The sequence below is a fragment of the Setaria italica genome, chromosome I, assembly GCF_000263155.2.
Source record: "Setaria italica strain Yugu1 chromosome I, Setaria_italica_v2.0, whole genome shotgun sequence".
NCBI classification, from domain to species: Eukaryota; Viridiplantae; Streptophyta; class Magnoliopsida; order Poales; family Poaceae; genus Setaria; species Setaria italica.
The window spans coordinates 33,111,211-33,136,149 of record NC_028450.1 but is presented as its reverse complement, the minus strand read 5'-3'; the positions used below and the strand labels follow the sequence as shown (position 1 = coordinate 33,136,149).

General features: G+C 45.5%; 3 protein-coding genes and 1 long non-coding RNA gene across 4 annotated transcripts; 3 read left to right on the top strand and 1 right to left on the bottom strand.

Annotated features, from left to right (window-relative positions):
- Positions 1–11,564: 11,564 nt before the first annotated feature.
- On the bottom strand, positions 11,565–14,279 carry LOC101772190 (putative glycerol-3-phosphate transporter 4). The gene is made up of 3 exons (XM_004953251.4): positions 13,289–14,279; positions 12,165–12,713; positions 11,565–12,064 (listed from the first exon to the last, which is right to left on the bottom strand). Exons 1-3 carry the CDS (start codon positions 14,193–14,195, stop codon positions 12,027–12,029), a joined length of 1,494 nt encoding a protein of 497 aa, XP_004953308.1. The 5' UTR covers positions 14,196–14,279; the 3' UTR covers positions 11,565–12,026.
- Positions 14,280–15,741: 1,462 nt separating this feature from the next.
- On the top strand, positions 15,742–18,314 carry LOC101771783 (50S ribosomal protein L19-2, chloroplastic). Its single transcript, XM_004953250.4, has 4 exons — positions 15,742–16,179; positions 16,753–16,839; positions 16,919–17,049; positions 18,027–18,314. Exons 1-4 carry the CDS (start codon positions 15,838–15,840, stop codon positions 18,133–18,135), a joined length of 669 nt encoding a protein of 222 aa, XP_004953307.1. The 5' UTR covers positions 15,742–15,837; the 3' UTR covers positions 18,136–18,314.
- Positions 18,315–19,402: 1,088 nt separating this feature from the next.
- Positions 19,403–22,718, top strand: LOC101770875 (vesicle-associated protein 2-1). Its single transcript, XM_004953249.3, has 9 exons — positions 19,403–19,563; positions 19,661–19,724; positions 19,803–19,873; positions 19,957–20,038; positions 20,146–20,261; positions 20,367–20,504; positions 20,614–20,640; positions 21,400–21,474; positions 22,235–22,718. Exons 2-9 carry the CDS (start codon positions 19,670–19,672, stop codon positions 22,370–22,372), a joined length of 702 nt encoding a protein of 233 aa, XP_004953306.1. The 5' UTR covers positions 19,403–19,563; positions 19,661–19,669; the 3' UTR covers positions 22,373–22,718.
- A 962-nt stretch (positions 22,719–23,680) lies between these two features.
- LOC105914669 lies at positions 23,681–24,729 on the top strand. Its single transcript, XR_002676183.1, has 2 exons — positions 23,681–24,092; positions 24,218–24,729. It is a non-coding gene; the product is annotated as an uncharacterized LOC105914669 (long non-coding RNA).
- The last annotated feature ends 210 nt before the right edge of the window (positions 24,730–24,939 follow it).

The following is a 24,939-nucleotide window of genomic DNA, read 5'->3' as shown; positions in this document are numbered from 1 at the left end:
GGGAGCGGGTGGCGGGCTCATCGGAGGAGACGGTGGCGGGGTGGTGGGAGCAGGCGGGGGAGAGGCCGGTGGCGACGGCGGCGGAGTGGTGGGGGCTGGAGGAGGGGTCGTCGGGGCCGGAGGCGGTGTGGTGGGAGCCGGAGGAGGAGTGGTCGGCGCCGGGGGCGGCGTGGTCGGAGCCGGAGGAGGGTTGGTGGGAGCAGGAGGCGGGTTGCCGGCCGGAGGCGCCTGGGGCGCCGGCGGCGGGTTGCCCGCTGGAGGTGCCTGCGGCGGGGAGTTGGACGGCGGCGTCTGCGGGGGCTGCGCCGGTGGCGCCTGCTGCGCGGCGCAGGACGCGATCAGAAGCGCGAGGACCAGGGGGCGGAGGAGTGGCGCCATGATGATCTGCGTCACTGCGTGGTTCTCTTGAGCTGATGGAACTCGAGCAGTGGGAGGGAGCGAGCGGGAGTGCGACGGTTATATAGCGCGGTGGCGATCAAGCTCCGCCTCCAGCCAGCTCACTGCCCGCACTGCGTGCCACTGATTATGGCGCGGCTAGCGAAGCTCGCGCGCAATCAAGGTGGCGGTCGAGTACGTACACGTACTAATAAGGGAGGAGCACGGTCACGGTATAAACTGTTCGCTAAGTACACGCATTCCTAACGTAATCTCTGTACTTACCAGCGTATCCCACGTACGCCTGTATACTACGTTTCGTATCAAGTGTATCTAGGGGGTGAAGGGTACATGCAGTACAGCTACGTAGTTGTGTACGTAAGCGAATGCATGGGTGCTGAAACTGCTGATGGCCCCGGTCCTTGCTCCTTGTCGTTGTATCGGTTGGTGCAAATGCCAGCTGCCCAGCTGCATATCACAGCCTTTTCCCTGTGCTGCCTTTTTGCTCCTGAGAGTGATGGTTGTTCCATGGAGGTTGAACAATTAATTTGTCTGCGTGTCCTTTGCATAGTGGCCGAGGGCCAGCTATGATATTCTAATCTCGATACGTTTTCGTTAGTGCATGAGAAGGAAAAGTAGCATCTGAGCCAAAGAAAAACGCTGCCTCTCCTAGTCACCTAGTGCGTGAAGTTATAACCGACATTCACTAAAAAAGGGTTCAGAGCAGCAACAGAGAATGACCGATGCCGCATTAGGAGACGTTTAACTACCGCTTTCCTATTCCTTATTACTGCCCTCTCCCAATAGGTAGTAATTTAACATCATATCCCTCACATGCCACTGCGACATCAAGCATCATGCCCTAATTCATTCGCTCCTTGTTCTACCTTACCATTTGTTCATTAAGAACAAATTAGCTGTATGAAAAAGCTGAGATCCTTTCATAAACTTGCAGTACCACCATCATCATTTCTAGGCTGTCAAAGGCTAACGCAACGACAGCATTACAATTACAATAATAAAAGAGCGTGTCACTCCTGCCGCCTCTGATCAATGATTAAAGAAACAAAAGGGGGGTCTACTAACTAAAGGTAAAGGCAAAGCAACCAGCTTTTCCAGGTCATTATTATAGGACGTTTGAGGATTGCAATTTACATATATTTTGGCAAATTTAGGTAGTGTTTCGCGTTGCATGCATGGCACCCACACACCACATTATCATACTGTACAAATTAATCATTCATGTCTTCTCATTATCATCGCGTGTCATGTCATCTCCAATCTCCATCCATCGATCCCTCAACTAATGGTGTGATGAGGAGAGGCGCGCGGCATCAAAGGCTCGTTAGCTAGCTGCCAGTTGCATAGCACTGCACCGGCCGGCGGGCCGGGGCTTGCGTGATCATGGAGGCTGCCGCTGTGCCAATAAACTAGCAGCTCCGGTTGGCGAGAGAACAGCGTTGGTGATTTGAAGCGCCAACGAATTCGCTTCTACACCGACGGAAAAAGGGAGAGGGGGGAAATGGAAACATGCGTAAGAGCATCCGCTGTTGGTGCTTGGAAATTCAGTGACCTCTCTTCGATTGGTCAAGACGGCTGACAACGACCCTTGTGCACAACTCTGAAGCAAGTCTCCAGCTGGCACGTACTCGCCCCCAGCTCAGATCTCTGAAATCTGAATGAAGCATCTGGCCGGGCTCACTCTTCTGATCGAGTTCTGAACTTCTGATCCGGTGTCCCTCCGTGCGTGCAGCCAGCCACTGTGTTGCCCGTTACCAGAACTCGATCAGAAGAGATCAAAGTGCAGCCAGCCACTGTGTTGCCCGTTACCAGAACTCGCCTCAGCTCTTGGCATGTCCAGTTCTGCAGACACACCAGGTTCAGTTCGTACAGAGAGCAAAGTGTAGCTACAGACAATGCGGTAGGTTAGGTGGCTTTCAGAGACCACAGAGGCACAGACCAGACGTCCACAGGCAGTACGAGTACGTAGCACCCATCGTCCTGCGGCAGATCACTCGCCCACATCTCACGCTGCGCTGAAAGCCGAAGTGCTGAACCACACACCACTGGTGCAGCTAGCGATTGCTTTCCATTTTCCAATCGGCGGAGACGATGGCAATGGCACGCCCACACCACGCACATAGTTTTCACGAAGATCTGATCGTCCTACCAACCAGCCATCCCTTCACTCACTGCTCGATCGATCGCCGGAATCGTATAAGCGTCTGACAGCGACTCGCAAACCAACCGGATCCCTGGCCCCATGGCCACGAGGCCGCCTACTGCTCCACCAAACAGCCTCGATATATTTGAGGCCGGCCGCCTTCTTAGCTGCTAGGGCCGGCCGCCTCGCACGGCCTCGAGTCCGAGCAGTACAATCATGAGGCGCGCACTGCACTAGGTGATGATCTCTGGCGAGCCGCGCGCCACCACGAGGTCGAGAGCTGATCGGAAATATTTTGATCCCGCTCTCCGATCGATCCCCGGTGACAATAACGTGGCGGGAGTGATGACAAGGTTGGGTGGGTGGGGTACATTGCAAGGGAAGCAAAGGGAGCGACCATCCATCCGTCACCTTTTTTTTCCTGATCCATCCGTCGCCTTCGTCTTCCTCCTCCGATCCCAACCACCTACCGCTGCGTGCGTGGCCGCCATTCATCGGGGTCTCACCAATACGGAGTGAGTTGTCACGGTGTACCGCAGACTGGTGATCGGAGCTGATATGGTGTGAATGTGATGCGTTGTGTCCCACTGTACAGGCTTGAGCAGAGGATCGAGGGCGTTGGCTAGGCTGGTTGGGAGGTGTGTGGTGACTCGCGATGTTGAATCTGCGCGCGCGCTGCAGCCGCGGGCGACGCTGGCGGTGGGTCCCACGCGGCCCCGCCATGTGCTGGCCCGCACCTGTTTTTTTCTTTTCATTTATTTTTTATATACCAAGTAAATATTGTATATACGTATAAGATACGTGCATAATTTTTTTAACAATATTCTCTTAAAAGTTATGACAAATGTTACGAGTATAAGTTATTTATATCATGAAAGTTGTACACATAAGTTCTGCACGCTATTGAAGTTGTGCTAAAAATCTTATATATACGTATAAGCTATGTTCATAATTTTTTTAACAACATTCTCTCAAAAGTTATGACAAATATTATGTGTATAAGTTATGTATATTATGAAAGTTGTACACATAAGTTCTGCACGTTATTGAAGTTGTGCTAAAAAATTATAAAGGTTATATCATGGAATTATGCATCAAAATTATATGTATAAGTTATGATATTAAAAAGAAGAGTCGCGGGCTGTTGAGGGATTGAGCGCTGGCGGCCAACCCCCGCGGTGACTGGTGAGATGTATAAGTTGCTGTACTTGCAAAGATGAAGAGGGAGAGGTGAAAGGCTTCTACCCCTTTTCCGTAGTGTTGGAATTTGGCGGCCAGTTTTTTTTTCGAAAAAGAATTTGGCGGCCAGTTAATTGGAGTTAATTTCGGCAAAAAGTTACTTGGCCCCCCTACTGATTGATCGGCTGAACCAAAAGACACCACCACTCTGTCGTAGTTGCACGGCGTGGCTAGATTTCACTGGCCGACCTCGAGTGGCGGAGCAGCTGGGACAGCGATGTTGGGTGGACGCGCCCGGGGGCGGTCGGGCCGCCGGGCCGGGCAAACTTTCCTTGATCCAAGAATAGATGTGCAGAGGAGCTAGCTCACTCGGGCGAAGATGAGAGCAATGCTGGAGCTTTCAGTGATCTGTTACCACACACAATTGTGGTAACGGATAAAATTCTGACATGTAGGTGCGCATTAGTGGTACTACAGTTCTTCGCTTCACATGGGTGACCACATTGATTGCAAATTGGCTTTTAAGCTGATTTTTATTTTAAAAAGAAGCATCCTTCTAAGATTGTTTAATATTTGGCAACGTTTTGTAATAAGGTTGGACTAATTCCTTCTTACCGAAGGAGATAAAGGTCAAAATTTTCTTCCATTATTCAAAAATAGCTTTTTTTAGTTACATTATTCAAAAAATAGCTGCCATTGTCGAATGAGTCCAGCGACCCTATGTGTTGTTGGGCTCGATTCTCGTGAAAACCAGGCCCAAGGCTCCAGCTGTGTACTGCCCCCAATAGATGAGTCCAGAGCACTTACTCCTTTTCTTTTTCCTTTAACTAAAAGAGCCCAGAACATTCACGAGCCTAACAGGGCATTTTGCTATTACAGTCGTGTGTCGATGCTCAATAACCGGCATAGCCGTTGGTTGCGGCGAAGTTATGCACCAACCAAACAGGTCCTAACAATCCCAGATTTAGAAAACGCACAAATTATACATTTTCAAAGTAGTATCTCTCACGGTATAAAATTAAACAAATTTCTGTACAGATCGTAACAACATAGAGGCCCTGAGACATGTTTAAACTTTTAAGCTGGCCATGTTAATAAGGATACAATCAGTATGGAAATGCTAGCTCATGCGGCTTGAGTTCGTAGCAGCTTACCATACATCAATTCAAAGTGGAGAACAAAACCTGGTAATCAGCCTCCCTTTTACCAGTACACTGCGTGCGTACGCTCAACAGTTTCATCTAATGTCTCATTAACACATTACCGCCTATCAGTCAATACTACTGCCATCAGCAGTTAGCGCCCCAACTGAAACCAGTTCTGCCCTCCTCTGGTCGCAGAGTTCAACATTTATATAGTCCACAAATCTATAGTGGCAGATCACCACGGTGTTTCTGAACATGCAGCCTGTGTGTATCGCTGCGGTTTCGATCATGCACACATTCATGCTGAGAGTGCGGTCGTGGCTGAACGCGCGTGGCTGGCGACCCCATACGCATGACGGGCATGAGCATGAAGCCATGAACTGCTGAAGTGCTGATAGCCTGATAGGCTGGAAGAGCTAGCCAAATTGCCCTGGAGATGGTGACTCATGACTCCATCGTGCATCGAAGTAGATTGCCAAACCCGGAATCTCACCGTTTATCGAAAAGTCCGCCGAGAGCTGAGCTTCGTCCTCTGTATAAAAGTCAGGGTCTTTTGAGTAGCCGTGACTGTGTGAGGGAGAGAAGGGGACAAATCTAGTAGAGGGGCTAGCAGGGGCCACGGCAATGATGGCATCACTTGTGTTTTTGATATTCCTACAAATGATAAGCAATTTTTTCCTTTTCTTTTTGAACTGTCAAGGGCTGCAAAGACTCCCCATTACTCTGCCATGGCAAGGGATGATGTTAGGGGCCTGCAAATGTACTATACATTACTCCATCCGACGTCTACGGCAGATTAAAGTGAATTCGCTTATCATTATTTAAGAACTGGAGGAAGGAGTGCATCTAAAGGACAAGCACTAGGAGTGGAAGCTACGCAAGAGCCTCCTGCTCTGCAGATGAGCGCGTATCAGGCGAGGAGGCGCATCGTCTTGTCTTGAACACCACGTGACGATGTTTTCACAGCTGCCAGCAGTGTGCATGTGTTGGGATAGATGGCGGCGCTTGTATCTCGCTCGGTTGTGCCACCATGACACCAGAGATGTCTTCTACTCCTACACTGTTACCAAAAATCAAACCTGTAGGCGAACACGATGTGGTTGGTGATTCGGTGTTTCAGGGGATTCGAGCAGAGGCCACACTGATCTCCATTCACGATGGATTTCTTTAGGATATTTGATCTGCAGTGGACGCGTTCTTCACTATCAGCCATCCAAAGAATTGCACACGCAGTGGCGCACGGTCGATTTGCATGCCATCTTCGCATGTGAGTACCAGCTCCTAAATGCTTGCGCACTTTGAGTTTGTAGATGCAAAGGCCACGCTGCTCGTATCAATTCTAAATATCTGAACAAGTAATAAATGATCAACCGAACGAGGAGCAGGAGGTTCAGTGCATGCTGCACAATTCCATATTGTGCTTACCCCTATCAGTTTCATCTAATATCACATCAACCCTGTGCGAACATATCTGCTATTAGCGAGTTGAAACTGAGTCTGGTCTTCACTGATTGCTGAGGAACGAGAACCAACATTTATACTCCACATCCGGATAGTCTAAAATGGGAAATCTCACCACGATTCAGTTGCTGGACGTTCAGGCTGTAGGTATGAATCACGCATTGACGCTGAGAGTGTGGTGCAGCTTGTGACTTAGCTAGTACATCGGTGTGAGGATCGTGAAGGCCCGCGGCCGGATGGTTCACACGCATGACACTGCTGATGAGTTTTGTGGGCTAGCCAAATTGGCTTGAAGATAAGCCGGTGGCTGCATTGTAAAGACCTCGGCCTATAATCGGCTAGTCAGGCAGACCTACGTTTAGTTTGCTATGTAAAAGCTTTTTGTCATGGTGTGATCCGACAAAAGACGAGCTAATAACCCCGTTTTGGTACTCATTTTTCTACAGCATGCTTACGTGAGAAATGGAAAAGGCCGGGCTGCCGAGGGAGCTCTGCTCAACTGTGGTCTGTGGGTAAAGCACTAAAGCTGTAAATCATAAATACAGTTGTCAACCTAGACCAAAAAGTCGAGTAGAGACCTGCAAACTGCTGGAGGAGTGGAGGCCTCCGTAGCTACGGAGTTCATAAAACCAAAAAAAAAGCGGCCCGTGCCCTCACTGCGCAGTGGGCTCTACATAGGTATGCCCCTGGTTCTCTCCAATGCATGCATTGCAAAACCAGCTTCTCTATAGCTACAGCCTACAAACAACATTAGCTCACATCATTTCAAGTACCTACGTTTAATTTGCTATGTAAAAGCTTTTTGCCAGGTTGTTTGCTCTTCACAAAAAAAAGAGAGAACAGAACAGAACGCGCAACCTTGCAGCACCGGGCAAGAGCGCGCGCGCACGCCCTAGCAGTTACATCATTGTGTAGTAGGGCTCTATCTTAAAACAACATCACCGGTGAAGTCAACAAAGATTAATTTTAGTTCATTTTTACCTTAGTTTGCAAAATATTTTCATGCTATACTACCTCGATTTACGTAAAATAGGTGAGGCTGGAGGTTGTAGAAATCCTTCCAAATGGGCTAAAAAGCGGTTTTGACTTCAATGGTGAAGCAATTATTTTAGTGAACCCGAAACTATTTAAAAAAAAGTTTCACAAAAATGCCTTCTTTGTGGCAATATGGATAATCTTGTAGGCTTCTTGGATAAAGCCTCTTTTTTACTTGTTTGACAAAGCTCAACCAAAAACCTGTACAGAAGCTGCTGAATTTAGCAGGTTCACAAATCGAATTGAAGAAGATAGCTCTTAGATGATTCATCTACATGAGACTTACCAAGTTCACAAAATGACCACCTGATATCAACAAAGAAGCCGTCATCCCTTACACACTCTATCCTCGCTGGAATTGGAGACGTAATAAGATGTTAATTAATGGAGCTCCTAACGTAGAGGAGGTGGCTACAGAAAAAGTGACCAGTGCTCAAAAGAGAGCTTCGGTAGGTTCCACCCAATATCTCATGAAACATCATGACACGGACAAACTAATCTTTTTTAGATTAAACGGACAAACTAATCTAATTCATTTGTTATTGGTGAGAACTGATACTTCGATCTATCTTCCTTTGTCGCAGAGAACAAGCGCAAATATTTATATCACTAGTAGAGATTTGGCCTTTAGTCCCGGTTGGTAGGGTGCAAATATCCCGAAAATCCATCCGGGACAAAAGACCCCCCTTTTATTCCGGTTGGTACGGGCCCTGCTCGCAAGTCACAAGTCACGCGAAATATGCGCGTGCGCGGTTCGTGGGATTCGAACCCACAACCTCCAGCCTCGCGCGTAGCTTCCTTGCCATCCCACCTACACACCACATCTGACTATGTAGGTCTTCCGGTCACCTTCCAATCACCTCGTTGGGGACCCTTTTATCCCGGTTTGAAAGACCAACCGGGAGGGTCTTTTATCCCGGTTGGTGTTTCAAACCGGGATAAAAGGCCTCTCAGAGTCTTTTTTTCCCACTAGCCTTTGCAACCGGGATAAAAGGTCCCGGTTGGTGAGTCCCCCACCAGTGACCGAGTTTTAGTCCCGGTTGGTGAACCTTTTGTCCTGGACCAACTTTAAATCGGGATAAAAGGGGGCGCATGGAAAGCCAATTCTCTACTAGTGTATGCACCACTGCAACATTCATATAGTATGCAGGTTCCGGGGGAACAGGAAAAGTACGCAGATCAATCACCACGATCAGTTTATGGTCATGCAACTAGTGCGTATCGCAGACGGATCACGCTAAGTGCCGGCGCAGATACTGGCCGTGCTGGCTCTTGTTAGGCACCACACGGGTACATTGTTAAGTATGATACAGATAGCTCTGATATCGTGTGGGCTGTAGAGGCAGTAGGGATACCCCATCTCTATTGGTTCTACTTTAACCGACACGAATGACTTATTTTGAAGTAGTGATTTTTTTAATGAAATTTCGAAGTAGTGATTACTATGAGAAAATAGGCTCTGGCCAAAGCGCCGGCCAAGACCTGCAGCTCGAAGGGACTTCGGATTGGTGGGAGAGAATAGAGGTTGCAAATGTAGCTTCATGTTACATCCAAACGAAGGAATCTAAAAAGAGATGCATATTCATCACATAACTAGCGTAGCATATGTGAAGCCACAGCATCTCGCCCCTAGATACAAAGAGGAAGTTTTGATTGGGCCACAATGGCGTCAAAGAGGTCTTTTTTGCAGAACCATATGTCGCCCGAAGACTTGCAAACCTGCAGCCAAGATTTTAGCCTTTAGGGCAATTAGAGCAAAGGGCACACTTACGTATGTCGAGGAGGGGCTGATTGCTCCGCAAGCGTTCCGACTAGCAAAGTGTTGCAGCATATGGTACAGTTAGCTTTCAGAGTGGTTCCCCGCTGTGAGTATCTAAAATGACTGAGCAATCCTAAAACTGATCGAGTAATCGATGATCTGCCCAACCCCTGCAGCAAACTGATCCTTGCCCAACACTAGAGCAAAGTGTTCGATACCAGCTCGGTGATTGCGCGTGGTGCTTACCACTAACAGTTTCTTCTAATATCCCATCAATCCTACCATTAGTGCGAACATATTTCTGATCGTGCAGGATGGAACGAGCACCAACATTTTATACTCCACACCACACCTGAATCGTCTAAAATGAGAAATCGCCATCCTGGACATGCGAGCTGTATGGATCACAGCGATCACTCACGCATTCACGTTCAGAGCGCCGTGTGCGGTTTGTGATTTGCCCACCACATCGGTGTGAGGATCATGAAGGCCCGTGGCTGGAAAGTTCATACGCATGACTGCTGATGAGGTAGGGTGGGATAAGCCAAATTGGCGTGAAGACAGAGGCTGGTGTGATCGTATAGTAGAACACCTCGGTCTCTACGGTGTTAATCGGCTGGTCAAGCAGGTTGGCATGCTCCAACCACGCTGGTTATCGAGTCTTCTGGTGTGACCCGACCACAGGCAGCTCATCGAGCCAAACGCATTTCGCTTCTCATTTTTGTGCAACATGGTTCCGTGAGTAATGAAAAAAAGCTTAATTGTGACATGTATAGTGCCCACTGATAATCCATTTGCAGTGGTAAAGCACTAAAGCATAAATACTGTTCTCATGCATGCATTATAAATCAACTTCTCTATAGCTGCAAGCAACGTCAGCACAATATTTGAAGTACATACATTTACTATGTAAAGCTGCCTGTTAGCTTTTTGAACAGCAAATAATGCCTGATATGGTTAGAAACAAATGTGTGAGCTAATGTTTATATCACTATGCGATTCTATTGTCAAAGCTACATTCACCATCAATCCGACAGGGTTTCTCATATCTAATAAAACCATACAACCAGCATAAATACATTTGGAATTGATGCTACACCGTAATTAAACGCTGACAATGCGCGGCACTTAAAAGATACCACTTTGTAACCCCATCCAGCAGACGGTGCTTCGATTGATGCTTGACATTTGCAATTCACCGACACCACACGCCACTTCGATTAATGCTTGACATTTGCAATTCACCCGTACCCTTAGCAGTTCCATCTAATATCTCATCAAACATCGGACCGACATAGATTCATTTCAATTGCTGAGTGAAACTTCGAACTATCTTTATCTTCCTTTGTGAACTGAGCACCAACATTTCTATTCATAAATATCCTTATAGTCTCCTTAACTGTCCAACGTTCAAATCGTATGCAGAGCAATCGACACGAGGGTCATACAGCTTGTGTGTATCGCAGCGCACATGGATCACGCTAAGTGTGATGCGGCTTGCGAGCACATTGATGTGGTGTCGAGTCGAGGACAAAATTCCTCTTTACTTCTCATCAGTGGAAAAAATTTAGGGCATATCAGGAGCCAAATTTTCAGCAGCCCACGACACATGAGCTAGCCAAATTGGAGGCTCCTATCTAGCTTCCTATAACCTCAAAATCTACTTGACCCATCTAGCACAACCATTAAAGCTCATCAATCTCGCATTTATAGATACTATTTAACATTTTTTACACTTGATTCAACAATCTATTTACTATATTTCAACATCTCAAATAAACTAACTCAACATTGCACGGAGATTATATATTATTTTTAACTTGCTCCCCCACCTCACCTAGATTTTTCCACATGTGATACATGCTTCAATATTTTTTTACTGCTGATTCAACGATCCGCGAACCTGATTTAACATTTCGAAGAGACTAATCCAACATTTCACTGGGAGCAGATATTATTTATAGTTGGCTCGAGGATGAGGTATCTATTTATGGTTCAAACAACGGATGTCAGTTGTCACGTAACAAAAAAGAAAACCGTGGAAGTTGTATAGGCTTCCCGGATCAAATTAGCCTAAAGACGGGCCGAGCGGTAACACAGGCTGGCTCTATTTGGTCCTAGTACTACGGCCCACGGGCCAGCCTGGACACCTAGGCATATTCAACGGGGATATTCTTGCCAGTCAGCCACCGCCGCTGGGCTGGGCTGATGATGATGGATGGGTCAAAGATCTGGCTGCTAGGTTTATGGCTGCTAGTGGTTCAACAATCCGCTGCTAGTGTAGTGTACACGCTGGGCTATTGATGGACCAAAAAAAGTATACATGTTTTTACCCCTTTTTTCGCGTAGGTATGCAGTCCAGAATCAACTTCTCGGTAGTTCTGCAAACAACAGCACAGAGCACAATATAAAGCAGCAGTACGTTGGCCGTTCAAACACACAAGACTTCGCACGAAGTGATAACACAGATCGCTCGCCCGGGATTCAGGATCCCGTTCAGTTACCATCTACAATAAAAATTACAAACATCATCGACATACAGGGCGAACAGCCTTCATCTGTATTTCAGACTGTCAGTTCCCTGTTCTATCCCCCTATATATGTTCATCTAGAGTTCTAGACCCTGCCGAAGAGTGCATTTCCATAAGCGATGAGACAGGTATTCTTACAAGCTACAACAGATTGATGTATCCAAAAATTCTACTGCGGATGGAACATCATTTGACAGAAACCACAACAGATGCTATCCCAATCGCGTCTGTCTGCTCAGATCGTAAGCACCAGAGACAGAAATGGTTTTCCTATCTGGGGTATGATTTGTTTTTTCTCCAGAAACATCACAGTCTTCACCTACAACAACGCTACAAAACTCTCTCATACTAGAGCAGCACCAAAAGCAGCCTTGCCATCAGCTTTCCTCCACTAAAAGTGGCTGAACACCAGAATCTACGAGACACAGAAAGGAGAATATCAGCAAAAATAAATCAAGAAACTAAGAACTTGGGGTCTCTAAAATGGGGAGATACAATGCAACTAGTGCCTTTACCTGCGTTTCCATTCCGCATGGTAGTTGAGCGATTTCTCCACTTATGGATGATCTGAGGAATTTCTGTTCTCACATGACTCGACAACAGCGCAGCAGCGACAAATGCACAAAGTGCAAGCATTACGAACACCGAATCCCATCCCCTTCTTGAAATGAAGCCAGTAAGAAATGGACCTAACGCAGCACCAAGGGATCCTGTCCCATCTATAATTGCCGTTACCGTGGCCAGTGCACGAGAATCTCCTTTGAGAGACTTGTGAGTGCCGAGATCAGCAGAAACTGCAGTTGTTATCAGAGCATAGGGTCCATTAACAAACAGGCCACTGATCATCATCAAGCCAATGTTTGTCGCTTTTGAAATACTGCCATATGCATGAAAGAGGAAAAGAGATGGAATTGCCAGGTACATGAAGACTGCGGCAGTTGTGGCTCTAGCATTGAGCTGATCAGATATAAAGCCAGCAAGAATTCCACCAACAATTCCACCTACATCAAACAGAACTGATAGATATCCAGCAGATGCAGCTGACATGTGCTCGCCTCCAATAGCTGGAAAAATAAATTGACATAAGAAATCAGCATTTTAAATTTAGAATTCACATAAGGATTATTCAAATCATGACAAGATGAAATAGCTAATAAAGTTCAGAAGTTGGGCATGGGATCAGTAACGCCGAGGAAACAAAATGACTAGAAGAAAGTCATCTAGAGACACTACTAGGCAGTAAGAATACAGTTGTATTTAACATCGGAAGAATAAGTTGTTATCACAATAAGATAGAAGAACAACAGGGTAAGGATAAACTGGTTAGCTAGCAGAACATATTGCTACCACATTTTGCTTTTTATGTGCTATCTCCTGCACGCTTGCTATACTGCTAAACGTAATACCACTGCCACAACATAATTCGATCAAAATCACTACAACATGCTACAGTACAATCTAAGGTCTCCACAACCGTAATTGATTACAAGAATCAACTTCATAAAAATAACATGTTACTCAAACCAAGTGCAGAGCAGGAAGTTAACGATTCACTCCAATCAAAAATGATAATGTGTAACTCTGTGACCAATCTAATCAATTCAGACGAACTCATGGGAAAAAAAGTTATCGGGCTTACGAGTCTGGCTCAAGTAGAATGGGAGCCAGTACAGGAATGTGTATGCAACCAGCTTGGCGAAGAAGAGGCAGATTGCGAAGATGACCACGCCGGGAATGGCGAGGGCCTTCAAAATCCCCACGGCATCTCGCCTGTCCTTCCCAGCGCCACCAGCGGCGCTGCTGCTGCTGCTGTCCTCCCCATCTTTGCTCTCCTCACTAACCGGCTCGATCGGCGCCGGCCCAAAGCCAACGCACTGGGGGTAAGGCGCAAGGAAGAAAAACACAAGAACGCCACCGAGCGCAATGAGCCCACCCGGGACGACGAACGACCATCCCCACCCGTACCCGAGCATTGCGGCGGCGACGAGCGATCCGGTGATGTTCCCGACCGAGGTGTGCGCGTTCCATATCCCCATGATGAGGCCGCGCCTCCGGCCGCAGAACCAGTTGCCGACGATGGCGACGACGGAGGGCCATCCGGTGGACTGGAGCAGGCCGGCGATCACCTGGGCGACGACGTAGAACGCGAGCGAGTGGAGGCCGAGGAAGTACCCTGCGCCGAAGAGTGCGACGGCGGCGCCGCCGGCGGCCATGCCGAAGGTGAGGAAGCGGCGGAGGTCGAGGCGGTCGCCGAGGTGGCCCGCGACGAACATGCCGAGGGAGTAGGAGCTGAGGAAGGCGACGTCGGTGGCGCCGAGGAGCGCCGGGTCCGCGAAGGGCGGCCACGCCCGGGCGAGCTCGCGCTTGACGATGCTGGGCGGCTTGCGGGAGGCGTGATAGAGCGCGTAGGCGAGGAAGGTGAGCCCCAGGACGAGGGCGCGGTGCGTGTTGTATGAGAGGCCGGGAAGGGCGCGGAGGCCGAGAGGACCGTCGGAGAGGCGCGGCCGCTCCTGGGAATGCATCGCCGGCGCCGGTGGCTTCGTCATCGGCGGTGCGGTTGGAGGCCGCGACGCGAGGGCAGGGGAGGCCCGGAGGGGTGGTGGCCGGTGGGGCCGTGGCTGGCCCGTGGGGAAGGGCGGAACGGAGGGGAAGGAAGAGGAGGACGTGGCAGGGAGACGGGTCTAGGCGCTGGACACGCGCCCGAGTTGGTTATGGGCTTGACACGATCACACGACTGTCTGGTGCCTGCGAAACGAATTTTATGCCAGATTTTTCAGTGGATGTTTTGACCCGCATTCAAAATGCTCTTTGCCTCCTAGGAGTATTTTCTTCTTCTTTTTTCGCCCTCGTTCGTCCAGACAAATGATGGTGAGGTTGTATTACCACGCTGATAACATATTGGATTAAATTGTTAATCCCTCTCGTGCCATCAAATAATCACTGAATTCCTATAAGCCATCACCTATGTCAAGATAGGCGCGTCAATTTTAATTATTCGATGGCCTCCATCATGTTTTAAATCAGAACTGGAATGTTGTCATGCTTTACATGCACAACGCACTCTTTCGACCGATGTATGATTGTGCCCGGTCAACCAATCACCGTCCTCGATTTTTCCTCCGTGTACTGATGATGTACATCTAAGCGAACCGAAGGTTTTGTTAGTCACATTGGTGCCAAGCCGGCAATTTGTAATTTTCGAAATAACTTTTGTCGTTCTTTCGAAAATAAGGATTGTAGCGTTGTAATTTCTTGTGGCTTCCTCAAATCATTGAGTTTGATTTTTAATTTTTATCGTCACTTACTATTATCAAATATTTTATTTCAATGACAACAAACTACAGCGCGATCGATAGAATGTTACATTTTACACTCAACTAGACACAATAATTTGTTCATTAAAAACAAGAGAGAATAAGATCATTTCCTCTCGGTTCTTCTTCATCTTCACCACCACTTTATCCATCTTCTTTCACCATGCTATGGATGAACCACCTACTCCGAGCTCTCTGCAATTGCATGGTTGCAATGGTAGCAGAGGTGGATATATGTCGCTGTGACTTTCAAATTTGTGCCTTGTCAGATCGCCTTATCATGTAACGGTGTTGACACATGATGGTGACTAGCTGAAGTATTAAGAACCATAAAAGCTACGTTGGGATTAATTGAACTAAAATTAGTCGATGATGAGTGGCGACTTTTAGGAGCATAAATTCGCACCCCTAAAGCTACGAAAGGAGGCAATTGGTATAGGGGCAGTGTTAAGGCTGCCATGATGCACTTGAGCTTGAAGAGAGCACAATGGCACTACGAAGAAGAAAGAGAGAAATAAGGATAATACAGGAAAAATACTCTTTCCTTAAGTAATGATGGAAGTGGTAAAATCCTCAGGATATTACAGTGAAGTAGGTAGTATTCATTATACTCCGATTCTTTCTTGTAGATAGAGTTACCAACATTTCGTAAGGACACATTGTCAGTCTTTACTCACTAACCTGGACCAACGGCTCAGATCGCTCGGACTCCTGGATAGAGGTTGGGGCCCGCGTGCAGCGTCGCAGCCCCTCCCACAAAGAGATAGGCGGATAGCGTTTCTACCCCAATCCTCCCGCCGCGGCGACGCCTTGTCTCCCCCCTTCCTCCGTCCCATGCTCCGCCGCTGACACGTTGCCCCATCTCAACCTTCCAATGGCAGCCGCCTCCGCCTCCGCCACCGCCGCCGTCTCCGGCGTCGTGCTTCCCCACGCCTTCCTCTCCCACCGCTCGCCGCCGCCGCAGGTCGTCGCCGTGGCCTCCTCGTTCCGCCGGCTCTCCCTGTGCGCCTCCCCTCGCCGGGCCGCCCACCTAGTCGCCCGCGCCGACGCCAGCGCCGAAGCCGGGGAACCGGAGCCTGAGGCTGAGGCCGAGCCTGTCACTGCCTCAGCTGACGCCGAGGAGGGGGAGGCCGAGGGGGCTGTCGCAGTGGCGGAGGCCGAGGAACCGCCGCCGCCGCCGAGCAAGCCGAAGGTTAAGTTCGGCGAAATCATCGGGGTGAGCACTCCTTGAGCGGACTTTCCTAAAATCGTGTAGCATCCGGGATTGGAATTGGAGCATTTATAATGTGAAAATGAAGGCTGCAAATTACTGTATAAAGAGTACCTTGGGAGTCATCAGGTCATCGAGGAGTAACATCTACTGTATTTGCTTAGTGTTCAGAATTCTATTTCTTTATGGATGGTTAGGACTTATTTGATTAGTTCTTGGCTGCATTCTAGCATAGTCTCTAAAGTGGGCTAGTGGCCATGGCCGCATTGGAATTAGTAATGGGCGAGGTGGAGAACTGGTTTTCTCACTGTTTATGCAAACTCTCAACACATGTTGTCCTGTTAAGGGCTTAGAAATGCAGATAAGTCACCACCAAGTCTACTATCTTTTATGACCTTTAATTCTTTGTTGTTCTTGCATGGTTTCATTAACACAGGCACATGGCGGGACAGAAATTTGGTGCTTTGACTTTTGTGCAAAATCCCTGGCTATTCATTCATTTGTGTTTGTACAATCCATTATGATCTCGTGAAGCTTGACTTGTTATGTACTATTTCCTTGAATTATTTGGTGTTGTAGATTCTGAACAAGCAGTTCATTGAGGAGGCTGAGAAGGTGAAGACTGTACCGGATCTGAGGCCTGGCGACATCATTGAGCTTAGAATGGTAAAAATTTCCACTGTCTTGGATGTGTTGCGCGGGCTGTTCCTCATTGGATGGATGATAATATCTGGAAAATTTGCAGCAACGGCCCAACAAGAGGAGATTATCACTCTTTAAGGGCATAATCATCGCAAAGCACAAAGCTGGTGTTCACACCACAATCCGTGTCAGGAGGATCATTGCTGGTGTAGGAGTTGAGATTACCTTCCCAGTGTAAGTTGTTTCATGTTCTTTTTCTGCACTGTGCAGATAATTTGCTTAATGTTGCACGGTGATGATATTGCTAAATGTCAGCATTCAAAAGTTTCTATGTAGGCAGTTCTTTTCTACTACAGAAAAAAAATCATATATCTATGTCATTCTGTATGTTAAAATAGCTACGAGACAACTGGACTACTGATACATTGAAATTTGGGATGCTTTGTATACTTTTGTATAAGCTGGCTATATAATCAGTTTAGTTCGCAATACCTACAAGTTCATAGTGGGGCTTGAAATTTTTCTTTCGAACATTTATACATTGTTATGCATTCTAGCTCAATATACATTATCACTCATTTTTGCACCACAAGATTTACAAAACCAGCTAAATGCCGTAACTTGAATATTTTTTAATCCTCTTGCTTTCCCATTCTTTGTAAGTTCATTAGATGCATTCGGATTCTCCTAGAATTATAATCTTCTCAGCAAAATTGGGGAGGATCTGAAGCATTCAAATTCACAGTGACCTCTTGTGTCTTGTCATACCCAAAAACTATCCCGTACTCCCGTTTTACACTGACACTTCCGTTTTGTTACACCTATGTAAACTTGAGATTAAGCACTATAACTTAATATTTATTATTCCCTGAATTTTTATCAACTTAGCCACCTGTCACCTACTCCCCCTTTGTGTGTGTAAATGGACTTAGTCATCTTTCATGTGCTATTTTGCCAATGCTCTCAGCAAATGTAGTAGAAGACTTTATTGTGATAAATCTCACTTCGTGTAGGGCTGCTCCTAGTGACGTGTAGGGCTGCTCCTAGTGACGTGGTTACCTAGTACCTACAATTCTATTTTTCAGTAATTATTCATAATTCAATTGGATAAGTTTTGGTAACCACATGCTAAATGCTTGAAACATTTAAACTGCTACCGTTCAGAATTCTTGCAACAATTTTTTTAACTTCACCTACATATTTCGAGGCAGGTATTCACCCAGGATTAAGGAGATCACAGTAATCAGGCACAAGAAAGTGAGGCGAGCAAAGTTGTACTACCTGAAACACAAGCTTCCCCGCTTTTCAACTTTCAAGTAAAATCAGATATGATGACAGAACAGCCTCTCCCTCCATTTTGATTTCTCTTAGCAAACATTTTTTCGCTTCACTGCCCAATCAGTGCATTTCACTGTAATCCACTGGATATCAAATGTGTAATATATACAGCTTTATAGTGTATTTTGGCTTGCAGTGCAATGATTCTTTTGTTCTGGGTATACAAGATTCATACTTTCTTATTATGAATTTAATATCACCCTTTTAAGACTTATGAGGGTCCCGGGTTCTCAAGTACATGTATACTCCTAACTGATAGTAGTTAATAACTTGATATGTACGTATGTTGCTATCCAAGAAAAGAAAACCTGTTATGAGAAATAGGTCTGCATTTTTATGGATTAAATTGGGAATTGAGTTCTTTGTTGGACAGGACTGGTTTGTCGAACCTTCAATCAGTCATTACCCCACCAGTTTATTTTATGCCTTTATTATGGAAGACTTCTGCCCATATCAAATAACACCGGTTTTTCTTTGCTCGTGGCATGGATGCTGTGGAAATTGCATGCCGTGTTTGCGTACAGAAAGATCAATCATTTTCTCCAATCTATCTTGAATTCTAGTCTACTACTACTTGAAAGCACCAAAATTTCAGTTTAAGTTTAACTCAATTTTCTTCAAAGCAGCAATTGGGACGCACACGTCATAATATTCTTCGTGAGTAGATTGTTCGTGTTCCCTGTCTGATAATGGCGAAAATGATTGAGAAGCTCATCTGGTATCCATTAAAAATTGTATGAGTTCCTAGCACAAGTAGAGTACAGGTCACGTATGCCCCAACGGTTTGCCGAGGAGAATACAGAGCAAAACTGCTAATGTTTGTTTAATACTTCAATCAGACAAGAATATTCTTCAGATCTTTTTTTTTCTACTTCCGGTTTTGTACTGTATGGGGATTTATGAGAATAAATGCAAATATTTGTGGCAGTGCAAGTACCACGACTACAGCACGATCTTACTATTTTCTTAGAACTTACGAGTTCTAGTGATGATTTATTAATTGCACCAAATAGTCCACAAATATACTTATTCATAGATTATCTTCATCAGAGTATTGCAAATGTAATTAATAAGAACTGCCAAAAGCCATGGCTTTCCGGTCCAGGAAACAGCACTCTGAATAAAGTAATGTAAATCACCAACCACCAATAAAAGAAGGAAAAAGAACGATGCTGTTCACTAAAAAATTAAAAAAAGAAAAAAACCCTGAAAGTAGAACTGCCACAGTGCCACGGGCCCCCAAGAAGTGAGTGCTGCCCCGTCAATGTCGCCGGGGAGCCAAGAAAAGCAAAGCAAACCCATTGGCTTCTCTCTTCCCTCCGCCCCTGGCTTCCTCCCCTCCCCATTTCTCCTCCGAATCGCTGCCTTTTTTTAGTTTATTTTGCTTGCACTCAGTTCTTGGAGAGAGAGGTTGGGTTTCCGCTCCAAACAATCAGAAAGTAATTTGTTCCCATTTTAATGCGGCATTTTTTTTCATCCTGTGGCTTCTTTCTGTGTGTTCGATCAGGTGGTTGCAATGGGTGGCGGCGGAACGCTGGTCTCGGTTTACCCCGAGGAGCTCACCTTCTTGTGTAAGTTCTGCGGAGTTCTCGGTATTTTTTTTATTCACATTGCGATTGGTTAAACTTCTGCGGTTTTCTTGCCCGCAGTTGAGCTGGAAAAGGCGTGCTATTGCAATCTCAAGGTGGTGAACAACAGCGAGCACCATGTCGCATTCAAGGTCCATGACTTTCCTATTTCGCCTCAGAATTTCCGCGTTTTATCTGGTGAAAATTGAACCAGGTTTGTCCGATTTTTCTTCAGGTCAAGACGACATCGCCGAGGAAGTATTTCGTCCGGCCAAACGCGAGCATCGTCCAGCCATGGGATTCTTGCACAATAACGAGTAAACACTTGTTTCTCCTGTTCTCCATGGTTCTGTTTAGGATTCCCTGTTTGGTTTTTGATGAGTAATTGTTGTTTCTGTTCCTGCCTCCCTATTTGGGCGTATAGTTACGCTCCAGGCACAGAAAGAGTACCCACCAGATATGCAATGCAAGGATAAGTTCTTGATTCAGAGCACGAAGGTGGCTGCCAGTACCGACATGGATGAGATACCCCCTGATACGGTGAGAAGAAATTGCAAAATGTCTAATTTGGAAGGTTTAGCATTACATTATCACTACAGCGAAATGATATTCATAGCCATATGCCATCTTGTTGTATGCGTGCAGTTCAACAAGGAAGCTGAAAAGGTAATCGAGGAAATGAAGCTTAAGGTTGTTTACACATTACCTAGTGGAGGCTCAGACGACTCTAGTGTTTCATCTTTAGGAAGCAGGAGCTTCAAAGGAGCGTCTGATGATCTGACGGTAAGATTATGGCAGTTCTGTAGTAATATGCATGATATTGATTATTCACTTATAAGCATTCAGTAAAAAACTCTTACTGTGGAGCACATGTTTACACCGTACATTTCAGATGCTGAAGAACGCAAGCTTAGAAGAGGTAATGCACTTTATCCCAAAGATACTTCTCATTCTTTCTTTGAAACTTCACCGAAAATACATGTTTGTTAAGATTTTCCTCTGATAAATTCAGAGAAGGGATGGTTCTGCCAACTTAAATATGGCATGCTTGAATCCTTTAATCATGACTCCATAACATTGTTTATCACAGGAACTGTATGTTTCTTTACACATTAACTGTGAAGTTAGAGAATTTCTAGATACTCTACAGACACACCACGCAGATTTCTTTTTGCCTTAACATGTGAAATGCGTGTCATTCTGCGCAGCCATATTGGGTAATGCCTTACTAGCACTGATTATATGAAAGAATGGCAAGTTCGAGAATTAGGAAGACGTTGAAGCAACATGATTTGACAGTTGAAATATCACAAAGTTGATCATGGGGAAAGGTACCTAACTACCTATAAATCTATAATTGAGTGTTCATAATTGAGGGAGGGACGGATGCCCAGAAGCCCGTGGACATGTTGCTTTAGCCACACTTGTTAAAGCGCTTGTTAACTATGAATGGGACCAGAATTTAGATCATTTTTTCTTACTATTGCCCATTTCGACCAGAGTAGCACTTTTTAACCTGTTCGACACATTCCAAGTTCCAACTGGAAAATAAATAAAATCTTGGATCATACAAAGTGAGTGCTTCATTAATATTCTAACCATAACATGAATCATGTACTTTATGAATGGCAAATCACCTATGTCATCGTTTCTTGTTTGCTCCTTTTATCTTATTCAGATCCAGACAATTCAGCGCCTGAAGGATGAACGAGATAACATGCTTCAGCAAAATCAGCAAATGCAACGTGAATTGGTACTGTTTATCAAACTTCTTAAGCTTCATTGTGTTCCCAGATTTTACTTGATCATATTTTGCATTTGGACTTTATCCCTTCTTTCTTTTTTTGGGATCAATTTGAACTTTGGCTGTTGCATTAATGAAAACTTCGATATAAAGCAAAATAGTCTGCTGTGTTGAAGGAGGCCTGTTCTCTGAGCAAAATGCAATATAACTGGTTAGTCTTTATGGTGGTTGACATATTTTGGATTCACAAATACAAAATACAGAACACTTATATTTCTGTATTCCGATGTAGTTTGAAGATAAAAATTTTTCTCCAAATGCAAAGTCTACTAATTTATACTCAAACATACCGGAAAAGGAGGGAAAATAAAAGATGGGCTGGAATTTGAAAAAAAAATGAATCCAAGTCACTGATGACATAAGTTTGGATCTTGGTGTAAATTAAGCTGCTGATGGATTCTAGGAATTGCTTAAGTTTTTTTCCCTATTTTTATGCTCATTTAACAACAAATAACCTGAAAGGAGCCAGAATGAGGTGCCATCTGGCAAGCACATAAGATTTGTTCCCACATTTTCATTACTTTTCACTTCAAAATGATGAACCTTTTGTGGATATAGCTAACGAAAATCAAAGTGGTTACCCTAAAGGGTTCATTGCTTACATGCATTTCTTGAATATAGAGTATCCAACAATTATGGTGCAACATAAGCTTTGTTGCTTTGTTATTTTTATTTTTTTTAACTTAGCAGAACAACAATGTTGTTTCAGGATGTGCTCCGGAGGCGTCGGAGCCGCAAAGGCGACACGGGTTTCTCCTTGACGTTTGCTGCATTCGCTGGCCTAATAGGTGTTCTGGTCGGACTCCTGATGAGCCTCATCTTCTCGTCCCCACCGGCCACTGCTTGAGATGCAGAGGTTGCAACCTAGAGAATCAATGTTCAGATCCACGTCACGATGAACTCTAGAAAAGAGATCCATCTTTCTATTTTAGTCTCTATTGCTATTCTTTACTTCTTTGCGCCGTAGTTTTTATGTGAAACGATAACGGGTTGCAGTGTTTCCACCCGTGCTTGCTTCATCTTCCATTTGTATTTGCCCCTCCTTTTCTAATTCTTTCTGTATTTAGTTTGATATATATGTATCTACATATATCAGGACAGAAGATGTATGCATTCACCGGTTGGAAATGTATAGAGGAACTCATCGTAGGAGTATCAAGAAAGAATATTGATGCCCACAGTGTTGTATTGTACTCCCTCTGATCGTGAATATATGACTTTTAGGACAACCAGTTTAGTTTAATTTTGAATTAATTAGTTTGTTAAGATGGAGGTAGTAGTATGTCACAATTTCTGACCTGGTCAAGAGATTGGGTGGATAGTTGATCTGAAAGAGGATTGATTGTAAAATTTGATGAAGTCCAAGCTCCTCATTTATTGATCTGAAAGGGAATTAGTTGTAGGCTATCGTCATATCTTTACAATACGAATCCTGGTCGGGAAAGTTGTAGGCTCCTCGACCATCTTCCCGAACTCGCCTGAGGCTTCAAGGCCTGTCCCTTCGCCCCGCAAGCGCCGAGGTCGCCAGCTCGCCGCCTCCTCTCCCCAGTTGCAGTATGAGCGGTGTGGCCTCTGCTCTTCACCTGCATCGCCACCCGCGGCTTCTTCCTCCACTTGCCGCTCCGCCCTCCGGCTTTCCGCCACGCCTCTCGCCCAGCTGGTGTCGTCCTGCTGAGTACGCTGGACGGCTGGAGGCGCGAGCCGCGTGGCACCGCCGGAATTCGTCGACGCCGGCGAGGTCAACGGCATCTTCCGCGAGCCACTTCCCAAGGCGATGCTCCCGGCCCATCCGCTGCCGCTCGAGCCTCGAGGTGTGGCCCATCCGCTGCAGGAGACGAGCGCAGCTGCGCACGGGCACCGAGCCCGGGTTCCATACTTCCATGGGGGCTCGAGCTCGACGAGGTGCTTCGTGCTTGAGCAATAGCCGAGTGCAGCGCTATGGCGATGAAGAGAGAGCAAGGTGCAGAGGTGGCTGCCGCCGCTCATCACTTGCCACAGCTTATGCAAGCTAAGGTGCCCTATAGGTGTTCGATGAAATGCTCAATGGATCTTGCAGCAACATGCTCACAGCTGTGCCTGTGGCGTAGAAAGCAACATAAAAGTTCCACAAGTTACAGACTATGGCACTGTTTATTGTGATGGTAAGTACAAAAATATTATCTGTGGATTTGGAAGTATTCTGAAGTAACTTGGAATATGTAAAAAAATGAGTTTTTTACAATGATATTTCCTACAGTATATATGATACATAAATATATAATGGTTTCACACAACTGGATTTTCCACATAGCATAGGTTTCAGTTATATTAGTTCCAGCTTGTCATTTTTAGTATTTCTCTCAAATCAACTGTAAACACCTCATGCTTAAAGTTGTTTTTATCCTAAACAAACATATTTCTTCATCCATTGAAGATAGGTTTGCTGAAATTATTTGCAACTCACTTTTACTGTATATCCATTTTTACTAGCTATTTACTTGTATTGAAACATTACTATCTGGAGTAGTGCAGTGTGTGCTTCTTTTCTGCTCCTGGGCGGCAACACCCGCGTTGAAGCTATTTATCAAGTAAACATTACTATCTGGAGTAGCTATTTACTGTATTGAAACATTTACTTGTATTGAAACATTACTATCCATTTTACTAGCTATTTACCATGGTTTGAATAATGATATTTTGGTATCTTATCCAGATATCTGGAAAGAACAAGTTCATCTCAGTTATAGCAGACAGTTCTGCAATGAGCAAGAGGCACTCGATGGTCAGAGCGAGAGTTCCTTTTCAAACCTGAACGCAGTTTCAGAGTGCAGAGAGATTGGCTATGGCTGTCACATATACCTTGATAGCCGTCACACATACATTGATAGGTATTTACAGCAGTCTGAATTTCAATTTTATCTTATTATTCTATCAACATATTTATTCAGTGTCCTCCTTTGGAAGCAGTAGCTGTAAATGACCAAAGTAGCACTTACTATCCATGTCCATTGAGAAATCAACAGTAGCGATTTCTGTTAGCAGTGGCCTTGTACACGACCTTTTCCTACTGTATGTTTTTGCTAGCGGTGGCTGTACACAACTTTTTTATACTGTATGTTTCTTCTAGCAGTGGCTATACGCAATTAATTTCCTCTGTACGTTTCTGAAGGTTACTTGTTTTGCCCTTTTTTATGAAACAAATTCATGTTAAAAACTGGCGTTCAATTGGATTTCCAATGGCAGTTCAGCTGAAGGCAACGTGCCTATGTGGTCAGATTTCCATTCTCAGATGACAAATTTACAACCACTGAACTTTGTTCTTGAAACTTTATCCTTTGTTGTCCATGTGCTGAGCAGAAGCATGCATCCAGTTCTCCCCAACAAAGCACTACGGTCTTTTTTTATCCAGTAGCACAATTGAACAATAGTAAGCTA